The sequence below is a fragment of the Hippocampus bargibanti genome, linkage group LG19 (genome assembly GCF_051943395.1).
Source record: "Hippocampus bargibanti isolate YZ-2025 linkage group LG19, ASM5194339v1, whole genome shotgun sequence".
NCBI classification, from domain to species: domain Eukaryota; kingdom Metazoa; phylum Chordata; class Actinopteri; order Syngnathiformes; family Syngnathidae; genus Hippocampus; species Hippocampus bargibanti.
In genome coordinates, this window is record NC_142752.1 from 663999 (window position 1) to 675570 (window position 11572).

The 11572-nt window shown below is 43.6% G+C and overlaps 3 protein-coding genes across 4 annotated transcripts; 1 reads left to right on the top strand and 2 right to left on the bottom strand.

Moving 5' to 3' along the window:
• Positions 1-718: 718 nt before the first annotated feature.
• On the bottom strand, positions 719-6985 carry gopc (golgi-associated PDZ and coiled-coil motif containing). Of its 2 annotated transcripts, XM_089022391.1 has the most exons (9): positions 6505-6985; positions 5365-5529; positions 4409-4432; positions 3996-4171; positions 2924-3089; positions 2753-2848; positions 2156-2320; positions 1207-1375; positions 719-1053 (listed from the first exon to the last, which is right to left on the bottom strand). In XM_089022391.1, exons 1-9 carry the CDS (start codon positions 6763-6765, stop codon positions 935-937), a joined length of 1341 nt encoding a protein of 446 aa, XP_088878517.1. In that variant the 5' UTR covers positions 6766-6985; the 3' UTR covers positions 719-934. The 2 variants fall into 2 exon arrangements, with proteins under 2 accessions (XP_088878517.1, XP_088878518.1); XM_089022392.1 differs by lacking the exon at positions 4409-4432 and having other exon boundaries at positions 6505-6982.
• Positions 6986-7175: 190 nt separating this feature from the next.
• alkbh1 (alkB homolog 1, histone H2A dioxygenase) lies at positions 7176-10138 on the bottom strand. Its single transcript, XM_089022393.1, has 6 exons — positions 9859-10138; positions 9638-9746; positions 9343-9505; positions 8898-8988; positions 8055-8248; positions 7176-7987 (listed from the first exon to the last, which is right to left on the bottom strand). The coding sequence occupies exons 1-6, from the start codon at positions 9994-9996 to the stop codon at positions 7591-7593; spliced, it is 1092 nt and encodes a 363-aa protein (XP_088878519.1). The 5' UTR covers positions 9997-10138; the 3' UTR covers positions 7176-7590.
• Positions 10139-10416: 278 nt separating this feature from the next.
• On the top strand, positions 10417-11539 carry slirp (SRA stem-loop interacting RNA binding protein). The gene is made up of 4 exons (XM_089022255.1): positions 10417-10506; positions 10806-10864; positions 10978-11085; positions 11307-11539. Exons 1-4 carry the CDS (start codon positions 10440-10442, stop codon positions 11370-11372), a joined length of 300 nt encoding a protein of 99 aa, XP_088878381.1. The 5' UTR covers positions 10417-10439; the 3' UTR covers positions 11373-11539.
• The last annotated feature ends 33 nt before the right edge of the window (positions 11540-11572 follow it).

Sequence of the window (11572 nt, forward strand, 5' to 3'; positions counted from 1 at the left end):
AAGGCGCTTAAAATGAAATGTATTATTATAGGTGGTAGTAGTAGTATTAGTAGTAGTAGTACACTCAACTATACGTCAGTATCTCGTGTCAAGTGTCATGTGATCAAGCATCCTAGTATTGTTCAATATCAATAAAAAAGCAGACATTGATTAAAATGGGAAATGTTTTGTTTTTCAACCAAATTAGTTTTCAAACAGGTTTCTGGAACGTCTAAAATTATGTGAAATAGTTAAAAATTGCTTCAAAAAAGTTGTTTTCAAGGCTTGGAACGGATTAACATTTTTTACATTGATTACAAAGGGAAGTGCTGTTTCGGTTTTTGAACAGGTTTCTGAAAGGGACTCGGAGGCTAAATGACACGCAAACTCCACCCCCCTCTGGTGCCATCACACGGTCGATTGGTGTGCGAGTGTGTGACATGCTGGCTGGCTGGCCAAAATTGTCGGACGCGTTGCCGGCCTGCTAGCGCGTTGCAGTGCCACGCAGGTGCTTATAAATGAAATGTATTATTATTAAAATATCTGTCTAAAAAAATTAAAATAGGGTCTGGAGGTCATAAGTACGGGTGGTCGTAAGTCAAGCTGGTCGTAAGTCAGACGTTACCTGTATATATCAGTATGTATTGTATTGTATGGACATCATTTATTAATTTTCAAATGTACTGTATGTAGAACTGTTAATGTATCGTGTCATAATGTTTTTTTTTGTTTGAATAAATCCCCTCAAGTGAAGCTTTATTTAAACTGCTCGGAAATACATTGAGCAATACAGACGTACACAAGTGAAGATTTTGGTCAGAACAGAAGGAAGCAGATGACCAAAAGCAAAACAGCACATCAGGTGAGCGCGTTCAGGGCAGAAAGTTTTGGTTCACCGGGTGTCAACATTACAAAATAAAAAGGGATTTTCACAATAAAACTTTGCCGAGTGGTCTTAAGAGGAGTCGTGAGTGTCGGGAGCCTTGATGGGAGTTTCCTGCGATGTTGCTTCACTGGCGATTGCGGCGTCTCCGTTTTCTGTCCAGTTGTTCAGCGACTTCCTGTCCAGACCCGCTGAAAGGTACAAAACAAGTTCTTTCTTGCAAGACCCAAAAATAAGATTGATGAAAACAATCATACAAATACGAAAGCCTGGAATGCTCGGAGGCTAAATGACTCGCAAACCGACAACCTAAATGTCTGGGGCTCTATTTTTGCCAGGGTTACCTTGCAAGGACGCCGCCGCCGAGTTGCCGCACGGCGTGGCCGCGTTGTTCTCCAGCTCCTCCAAGTAGAGTCTGTAGCGATGTCCGTTGTCGTCCTCGTACTCCACATTCTCATCATCGCTGTCCACCTCCGGAGCCACGTAGACCACTTCAAACTCGATCTGTCCAGACTGAGACGGGCGGACTTGGATCAGGATCAGTTTTTTTTGTGGGGGGGAGCGGCGGTAGCCACACGGGCCAGCGTTCATTCAACCCAAATGTCACTCAAACAGATAGAAAGAAAGCTAGCTTGCAAGTTAACAAATAGCTAATAGCTAGATAGATAGCCAGCTAGATAGCAAAGAGAGAGCTAGCTAGCTCGATAGCTAATAGCTAGGTAGATAGCCAGCTAGGTATCAAATAGAGAGCTACCAAGCCAGCTCGATAGCTAATAGCAAGATAGATAGCCAGCAAGATAGCAAATAGAAAGCTAGAAAGCGAGCTTGATAGCTAATAGCTAGATAGCAAATAGAGATCTAGGTAGCTCAATAGATAATAGCGAGATAGATAGATAGCCAGCTAGATAGCAAACAGAGAGCCAGCTAGTCAGCTCGATAGCCAATAGCTATATAGCCAGCTAGATAGAAAATAGTGAGCTAGCTAGCGTGATAGCTAATAACTAGATAGATAGCCAGCTAGATAGCAAATAGAAAGCTAGCTAGCTAGCTCAAAAGCCAATAGCTAGATAGATAGCAAGCTAGATAGGAAATAAAGAGCGAGCTAACTCGATAGCTAATAGCTAGATAGATAGCAAATAGAGAGCTAGCTAGCTAACTCAATAGCTAATAACTAGATAGATAGCCGGTTAGATAGCAAATAGAGAGCTAGCTAGCGAGCTAGGATGGACTGCCTATGAGCGCTTGGAAGAAATGGAAGGAGACGTGCGCAGGCGGCGCTATCGCTAGTGCTACCTGTTGGGAGAGAATGGTGACGGCCTCCTTGTGTTTAGCATCGCGCAGATTGATGCTGTTGACGGCCAAAATGGCGTCCCCGACGTGTAAGCCTCGGCATCGGTCGGCGGGTTGTCCCGAGTGGATCTCGGAGATGAGAATGGGAACCCCGTGCTCCTTGCCTCCCTGAGAAGAAGTGAACACGCCGTCACACACGTCAACGTCATCCAATCATTTTACACTTCTTTTTTAGACCCCACCCCCCAAAAAAAAAATCATTATTTTAAAAATTATTATTATTCAGAATCAGAAAATCAGAAAACCTTTATTCGTCCCACAATGGCAAAGTTTGGGAATGTATTATGATCATCATTATTATTATTATTATTATTATTATTATTATTATAAAGACACATCACTCATTGAGACGAATATATTATCATTATATTATATAATAATAATAATACTAATTATTATTATTATTATTCAGAATCACAAAACCTTTATTTGTCCCACAATGGGGAAATTTGGGAATTTATTATTGTTATTATTATCATGATCATGATTATTATTCTTCTTCAAAAAGGGGGGAAAACAATGTGTCTGCTGAGCGCTGACCGTGATGGAGATCCCCAGACCTTCGTGGTCCTCCTTGACCAGCGACACCTTCCTGATGGGACCCACCCCTTGCGTCTTCTTCAGCAGGTCCGGATCCTACGACCGCGGCCAAGATACGAGCTGCGTCAAAAAGGCGTTTGGGTGTCGAGAAGGCGCCGTTTTGCCTCTCACGTGGCCGACGGGCGAGGGAAGCGGTTTCTTGGGATCGTTGCGCCCTTTGCACGCTCTGATGACCGTTTTGTGGCGGTGGAGGTGGATCTCGGCCTCCAGTTGGTTCCACAGCTTGTCGTGGGCTGGTCCTTTCATGTCGCGGCCCAGGAGCTGGATTTGCTGCACTCTAAGGGGAAGGAAAACCAAGATGGACGTTTCTTCTTCGGGAGGACATGTTTGTTGAAGGTGACAAAACAAACGTCTGACAACCGCAATAAAGTCAACAATGTGAGGCAGGAGAGGTCAAATAATCAGCAGCATCATAATACATTTCATTTCTAAGCACCTTTCAAAACTCAGTTTTTCTGTGGGTGAGCTGCGGCAGCCACACGCCGCCAGCGTTCACTCAATCCGGAAGGAAGATAAAAAAGGCTAGCCAGCTAATAGATAGCCAGACAGCTTGCTAGCCAGCTAATAGATAGCTAATAGATAGCCAGCCAACTAGCTAGCTAATATATAAAAGTATCTAATAGATAGCTAGCTAGCTGGATAGATAGCTACTAGATAGCTAGCCAGATAGCTAATAGAGAGCCAGCTGGACAAATAATAATAACAACAACAATAATAATAATACGCGCCAGTGTTCACTCAACCCAGAAGTAACTCAAATAGATAGAAAGCTAGCTAGCTATCTAATAGATAGCTACTTTACAGTCACATTATATATTTTTTTGTGGGTGAACAGTGGCAGCCACACACGCCAGCGTTCACTTAACCTGGAAGTAACTCAAATGGATAGAAAGCTAGCTAGATAGCTAATAGATAGCCACTTTGCAGTCCCAGGATAAGTTTTTTTGTGGATGAACAGCAGTAGCCACACATGATCGAAAGCTAGCTAGTTAGCTAGTTAACAGATAGCTAATAGATAGCCAGCTAGACAGTTAGCTAACTAGCTAGATAGACATATAGCTATTTCCTGAGAGAAAATAGAATCCACGTGAGTCTGTGATTTTGTGGCCAGCAGAGAAGGCCTTGCAGGCCCTGATGGAGGCCCCGAGGCCACCGCTAAAAACATTTTGGTCAAACGGCCTACCTGCCAGCGAGTTCCTTATCCAGGTATTTGGCAGCCAGCCGAGCGCCGTACACCTCAGCTTGCAGGACGGCCATGTGTCGACGCAGAGCTTGGTTTTCTTTCTTAAAAAGTCGCACGTCAGCCTCCATCCTGGCCTCTGACAATTTCTCCTTTTTACTCTCCTCCAGCGCTTGTTGCTAAAAGGCACAACAATCCCGCGGAACATTGTTTTGATACAAACAACAACAACAACAACCAAAATGGCTTCCCTTCTTTCTGGCCCTTTTGAAAATGTAGCCCGGCTCTCTTTCAAAATAAAACACGCTTCATTGTCATCAAGAGGCTATTGAAAGCGCAGTTAATATGCCACGATAGCCGTTTGACAAGAGCTAGCGCTGCTACTTCTACGACGACGACGACGCACGCTAACTTACCGTCTGTTCCAATGTCGGAGGAGGCTTTAGCGGAAAAGAGGCAGAGGAAGAGAAACAAGTCACAAATTAATAAGCGTGAAACGCCAGTCGTACTTTGAAATATAAAGGAAGAAGGCAGCCATTTTGGATGGTGTGAGGATTGAAAGGAAGCTCTCAGTGGTACAGGAGTGGTCCATCGATGAAAAGGTTTCTTCAGCCGTCATCTGGACTTTTTTGAAGGTGTCGGACGCTTCTCATCCAAGAAGCTTCGTCAGCAAACTCAAATTTTGCTGGTAGCTTTTGCTCAATCAATCAATCAACCAACCAACCTATCTACTAGTATTATCCCTGCCATGTTGATAAAGTCTACCAGCAAAATCTTAGTCCGCTGACGAAGCCTCTTGAATGAGAACCGAAACGTCTGACACCTTCAAAGAAGTACAGTTGATGGCTTTCATCGATTGAAAGGAAGGTCAAGAGGTCATAACGGCCATGCAGAAGACACGTAAAAAATCAGACGAGTGAAAAAGAATCATACAAGTCCAAAAACAATGAAGAGAACGCTAGGGGGGAAAAAAAGACAAAAGATAAAATGGGAATAGTAGTCATAGTAGTCATAGGAGTAATAGTAGGAATAAAAATAAAAATAAAAATACATTTCATTTCTAAGCGCCTTTCAAAACTCTCAACATCACTTTACAGTCACGGGAGTTTTTCTGTGGGTGAGCAGCGGCAGCCACACGCCCCAGCGTTCACTCAACCCAGAAGTCAATAGACAGTTAGCTAGCTAGCCAGCTAGTAGAGAGCTCATAGATAGCCAACAAGCCGGAATAACTCAAATAGAGAGAAAAGCTAGCTTGCTAGCTAACTTTTCTTATTATGATTATTTCTTCTTCTTCTCATCATCATCATCATCATTATTTTTATAATGATGATGATGATGATTATTATGATAAAGTTTCCGGTGGGCTCCATACCAGCCTGTCTTTGATGGAATCGGAGTCTGGAGCTTGGCCTTCCTTCGCGTGGAGCTGCAACTGGAGCGCGTGAAGCTGCAGTAACTGGTCGTGGACTTCTTTCTCCACAACTGCACGCTCCGCTTTCACCTCGCTAAGCTCAGAGCGGAGATCCACGAGCTGGGCCTGCAAGGAAGGAAGTCGTCAAGGCCTGAAAGGCCTTCTCTGCTGGCCTCAAAATATCTCAATCGTGGACTAATGTGAATTGTATTTGTCCATGAATTATTTTTAAATACAGTCATACCTCAGCTTACGAGCGCTTTAGGTCACGAACTTTTCACCTTACAAACATTAAATTCGCGAGAATATAACCTTGGCTAACAAACTAGTTTTCGGCGGATGAACCAAACCACACGGCGCCACGGTGGCTGGCGGACTAGTTTTCGTCAGCACCTTTCTTTGAGTGCAGACGTGGTTTGTTATTGAGTGGAGTACTTGTGCTATTATGGGAGCAAAAAAGACCCCACCACAGGCTGTTGTTAAGCCAAAGAAGACAGCATCAATGAGGCGTGCGTTTGTGTGACTCAGCGTCCCAGTACGCTAAGTCGACCATTGCTACGTGTGGCTAAGTGCGTTTCTGTGTGGTCGACGCAACGGTCTCAGGCAATAGAAGAGGTTGAAAAACTTCTGTTGATTTGGATTATCGAAAAGAAGCTAGCAGGGGACAGTGTGATTCAGGGTATTATCGCCGAGAAAGCACGACAACTTCACTCGAATATGATCAAGAGGCAATGACATCAACGACCATCACAAAGGTCAATAAAATGACTTTATTATAGACTAGTGTTTATTTCTTTAATTATAATACCATAGCACATTTATTATACATACAATAAGGTATATTTTGTGTAGTTATAATGCTTATTTAGTAGAAAATGATGTTTTATGGGGACCTGAGAACGGATTATTTTCATTTTAATGGTCTCCTATGAGAAATTAATGTTTGGGATACACACTTTTCGCCTTACACACACTGCCTGGGTCCCAATTAAGTTCGTAAGCCAAGGTATTACTGTAGTTCTGAATGCGTGAACAAATGTGGTGACGAACACGGAAATGATGTGATATGAAACATTCCACGATTGTTGAAGACAAACTAACCTCGAGTTTGTGGTTGAGTTGGAAAACAGTCTGCGATTTATGGCACAGCTGAGCAAAACAGGAGCTGAGGCTGGTCATCTTTTGTCGTCCCTCGTACGTAATGTCCACTTGATCGGGATCGATTTCCCCGAGGAGCAGATCCACGTCCACGAAGGCTTTGTCAAATTCCTTTTCGAGGACTTCCAGCCAACGAAACATGGACATTGTCGAGCCGAGGGCCGAGTTGTGGCCCGCCGGGGAGCGTCCAGCGGAGGCGGACATGGCGAAAACACAGCTAACCCGGTTGACGCTAGCTCGCTAGCCGCACATCAGCTTGCTTTGAAGGTGACAAATCGCTGGCAAAAAACGCCTGCTTTCTTAAGCAGGAAATATTAATAACATCTCAATGACACAACGATACGATAATTAAAGACGGGGAAGGTTTGATGACATTTTATTTTTCCCGATGACAGTCGCTACTGACCAGGAAGTCGCTCATCAGCAGATCGTTCGTGTACAGATCGATTACTTCGGTCTGGGTAGTCTGGCTGAGCTCAAGGCAAAAGCGGACGAATTTCGAGCGCTCGCGTACGATGCTCGTCGCACAAAAATGGACTTTTAACGATTAAAAGTCTGTCGAGAAAGCAAAAGAAAACATTTTTGTGGTTGTTAGCGCAGAAAACAATAAATTAGATCGTCTATGAAGACTGAATTGAAACAAAAATCCAAAACGTCACCCGTGATTCCACTTCAATTTGCGGTGACATTTTGGGTAAAATATGAGCTTCTCTGAAATAAGACAAAAACCACAATAACAAAATAAAGCGTCACATTTGACTTCTCATTTTCAAACACCAATTAATTGTCATTAAAGGACCGAATGTTATTTTTGTCACCAAAAATTGTACCGAGACTTCAAATTGGACATCTGTAGAGGCTGGAGTGGTGTGTCGTTCGCGAACGAGCCGGTTCTTAGAGCCGGATCTCCGAAGAGAGCCGGTTCCTAACAAGGAGCCGGAAATGGGAGCACTTTTTTCCCTCTATTCCCCGCCCGCAGTCTTTGGTTAAAGCCGCACGTGATTGGTCGATATCCGTAGTAGTAGTTTCTCATGTTTCTTCAGAATAAGATGAGTCACTACATCTCCTCTTCTGACATTTTCCATCTTCTGCAAGTCCCGGAAGAGGAGATGTCCCTGGGAAGCTTTGCCCGTGCCCCAGAACCTGTCTGACAGTCATATTGATCCTGGAGTTCTGGATGTACCTAGAACACGCAACCCAGTCATCCTCGGACACCTGCTCCACAACGGCGCCACCGGGCCAGCCGCATCGCTCGCCGTCGAGATGGGCCACTTCCTGCTGCGCCGGAACAATGCGAGGCACGGCGTGATAAAGGAGGCGGCTCAGTCCCGACATGACCATCACGTCTCCGCTGCGCATGTACATGGCGGTTGGACGCTCTTGTCGATGAGTGCCACCCAGGAGGAAGATGGCCGACTGGCCAAAACTGATCCAAGAAACATACAGGTTTTTGCAGTAGCATCGTTTTCTTCATCGAACCCCACTAAACATACCTGAAAGACAGCAATGGGCGGCTGTGATCCAATTCGGATTCATCCACGTGGATTCCTAAGGAGGAATCCGACCTGTAGTAGTTGAGGATTCCGGCTTGGGCGTCGAAAGCCGCAAAGCCGCAGGCGCTCGCTATTTGGCGAGACAGGAAGTGAAGCTCGCTTGGGAACGGCGTGTAGTGATTTGCAGAGTACGTCTACGAAAAAGGAGTCAAACATGAGCTTGGAAAAGTTGGATGTGTCCGTGATAGAGATTAGATAGAATAAGAAGTTATCATATTTAAAAGTTTCATGCCGTTGTATGCTTAGTCAACACTTGTGACTCAATACACAATTGAAGCACAGACAACCTGGGGTCAATCTGAGGTCAACAGACACAGCAAGTGACCTGTCATCTTCATCTCGGTCGGAGATCTGGCCTTGGACAGAATTTAGGACTTGGGAAACTCCTTTATCACCGAAACAATTTACGACTTGAAACTCATTCACATGAAGAGCTCATGAGCCAGGTTACAAAAACGTATGAGTTCATGGAAGAGACAATGTTTTATTGCTTTCAGCTGTTCGCGCTTATGACGCCCTCGGGGGTGGTATTCTAATCAAGAAAATCACGTTTTACTAATGTATCACTTTAATTTGCATATACTCTCAATAAATAGCTTGGCAGAGGGCTGCAGACTTTAGGTGTCTGTCATGAATGGCTGCGTCTCCTGCCGGCAGTAAAGACAATCTTTCTGGTTTTCGAGTCTTTGTCCACAGTGTCCGATTGAACATCTCTGCGAGTCCGCGTGCTTTTTGTTTTTGTTTAAATGGATGCCGTGAACAAAAGAATCCGATTTAGATGACCTTGCTATTCCAGTCGTAATGATAGCCCAAGGTGACCCACCGCAGCCTCTCCAGAAGAGTTCTGGGCTCCCTCTTTCCAACACAAGGGGAACTGGAGGAACATTGAAGCACAGTACACAGTTTAGAAACATGCTAAGATGCATTCAAAATAATCACCTGACTTGCAAGACATACATAACTACATTTTTGATGTAACTTGCATGTACTCTCAATAAATAGCTTGGCAGAGGGCTGCAGAATTCAGGCGTCTGTCATGAATGGCTACGTCTCCTGCCGGCAGTAAAGACAATCTTTCTGGTTCGGAGGCTTCGTCCACAGTGTCCGATCGAACATCTCTGACATTTTTGTCTCTTATTTGGGTCTTAAGTACAAGCAAAGTCTATTTGCAGGCCTGTCTGGTTTTCGTATCGGTCTGCAGAAATGCAATCTGCTACATTTGCCTCACCTGAGGTTGGGTACACTCTTGGCCCAGATGTCCTGAGTGTCAGTGGGAGACATGTGCATGTCAAGGTTGCAGATGTTTGGCTTCTGAGGGTACGTCTTCAAACACTGTCGAACCCAGAAGGGCTGGGAGCCATGAAGGAATGGATTGGTGATGAAGATGAACCCTAAAAAAACACACACACAATATGATATAAAGTCAAAAGAAAGGGAATTTAAGGACAAACCATCCTGTGTTTTTAGCTGATCGTTCAATAGTCATGATCTCAACATTGTAGTCAAACTGTTGATTAAAATACCCGGATAGCCTTGCAAGGTGAAGGCTTTCCAGTCTTGGACATGATGTAATCCAACGTTGGCAGCATCACCGGCACTAACGGAAGCTGGATTTAGTTTCACTGGACGAATCTGCCACATGTACACACGCAGAATTCAATCTCGTTATCGACGTTTTCCAAACACACACTTTTTGTATGGGCGGCAGGGTCTGTTTTCTCGATGAATTTATATTTCGCGTCACCTTGTCATTCGTCGCGCATTTGGAAAAGTCAATAACGTCGCTGAAATCCGGCGGGGGGTTTCTGCGTTTATACAATTTAAACATTTGCCGAAAAGCATCCTCTCCGGTCTCCACGACGGACGCCGCCATCTTGGACATGTTTTGGGTTGACTTCTTCGACTCGTGTCAGTGTTGTGACCACCACCAACTGGTCGGAGGGAGGTACTGTCGTTCAGGACTCACGCTATTCCGTGAAAGTTTATAATAATAATAATAATCCATTTAATTTCAAAGCGCCTTTCTCCCAAGGTCACTTGACAGTCACAGGATCAGTTTTTCTGTGGGTCAGCAGCGGGAGACACACGCGCCCAGCGTTCACTCAACCCGGAAGCAATAGATAGAAAGCTAGCTCGCTAATAGACAGCTAATGGATTACCAGTCCAGAAGAACGATAACATAATAAATAATCTTGATAATTCTGTTAATATGTACATTTGTAAAACAAAAAAAAGTTACAAAAAATACAAAATAAAATATAGGCGAAATTGAAACCGGAAGTTCAACATTGCTTCCGTGGTCAAAGTTTCAATTCAAGTCGTAACATGGCGACGTCGTCGAGAAAAGTGTTTGAGCTGTTTGTATCAAAAGTGCCATGGACAGTTGCTGGCAGTGAGTTGTTTTTACATTTTAAATACAGCGTTTATTTTATGTGCTAGTTAGTAGCGTGTGTCCGTTCACTAAATATGTTGTGCCCTTTTTCAAGCAGTCACCTCTAACTAGCTACCATGAGCTCACGCACTCGTTTTCAATGTTGACTGTAAAGCTCTCATCGGTATAATTCTTGACAAAAACAGTTAAAAGATAGCATATTTAGCTGCATGCTTTTGACTAAGAAAAAAGAGCGTCATCTGCATTCATTTGTTGCTAATGCGTTTTATTAATGACATTTTCTTATTATTGTCTTTCAGACGAGATGAGGGAGTACTTTGGACAGTTTGGACAAGTTAAAAGATGTCTACTACCATTTGTAAGTAACGGCTCATCTGTACAACACCTCTTATGAATTTATTTTTTCGACATAATTTCCACATTTCCCCATTGTGGGACCATTAAAGGTGCCGATTTGCTGTTTTGTAACAGGATAAAGAAACAGGCTTCCACAGAGGCTTCTGTTGGGTGGGTTTCGGCACCGAGGAAGAACTGAACAACGCACTGCAGAAGGAGCCGCACTTGCTGGAGGGAGTTAAGGTAGAGTCCAGATCTACATTGCCTTCATGTATCGTTTGCATCCCAATGTGAAACCCAACATTTGTTCATATAAACTTGAATTAAATCCAGAAGAATCCCCAAAAATATTTTACAAACTGCATAAAACAGACTGTTTACATTCGAAAAGGATCAATATGACTTTAAGCTTATTTTAAAAAATGTTTTCTTCAAGGTGTCATGGAGTTTTTTGTGTTTTTCAGCTTCAGGTTCAGAAGAACCAGCGGCCATTTGTTGGACGGAAATCAAACAAAAATGAAAATGAGTGAATTGTGTCCCTGTGATCGCCTGGAAAAGTTGTACATTTTTGTGTGTGTCTTAACATCTATGCATTATACTGATTCTTTGTAAGCCGGATTCTCAGAATTGGTTTAAATTCTTTACTGCATTTGTTTCCAATGTATGCAAAAAAAAAAAAAAAAACAATTCAAGGCCAGTTTGGTGACTGCTGTGGTTATCTGATGAAAGC

Excerpts from the sequence above, each read along its gene's own strand:
- gopc (XM_089022391.1), bottom strand. The coding sequence starts at position 6,765 with ATGTCCGCCTCCGCTGGACGCTCCCCGGCGGGCCACAACTCGGCCCTC. Across the intron at positions 4,172-4,408 it reads CTCCGACATTGGAACAGACG|CAACAAGCGCTGGAGGAGAG; the intron begins GTAAGTTAGCGT and ends TGTGCCTTTTAG. Across the intron at positions 3,090-3,995 it reads GATAAGGAACTCGCTGGCAG|AGTGCAGCAAATCCAGCTCC; the intron begins GTAGGCCGTTTG and ends CCTTCCCCTTAG.
- alkbh1 (XM_089022393.1), bottom strand. The coding sequence starts at position 9,996 with ATGTCCAAGATGGCGGCGTCCGTCGTGGAGACCGGAGAGGATGCTTTT. Across the intron at positions 8,249-8,897 it reads ATTACGACTGGAATAGCAAG|ACGTACTCTGCAAATCACTA; the intron begins GTCATCTAAATC and ends CCTTTTTCGTAG. Across the intron at positions 7,988-8,054 it reads CGCCCATTGCTGTCTTTCAG|TTTTGGCCAGTCGGCCATCT; the intron begins GTATGTTTAGTG and ends TTCTTGGATCAG.
- slirp (XM_089022255.1), top strand. The coding sequence starts at position 10,440 with ATGGCGACGTCGTCGAGAAAAGTGTTTGAGCTGTTTGTATCAAAAGTG. Across the intron at positions 10,507-10,805 it reads GCCATGGACAGTTGCTGGCA|ACGAGATGAGGGAGTACTTT; the intron begins GTGAGTTGTTTT and ends ATTGTCTTTCAG. Across the intron at positions 11,086-11,306 it reads ACTTGCTGGAGGGAGTTAAG|CTTCAGGTTCAGAAGAACCA; the intron begins GTAGAGTCCAGA and ends TGTGTTTTTCAG.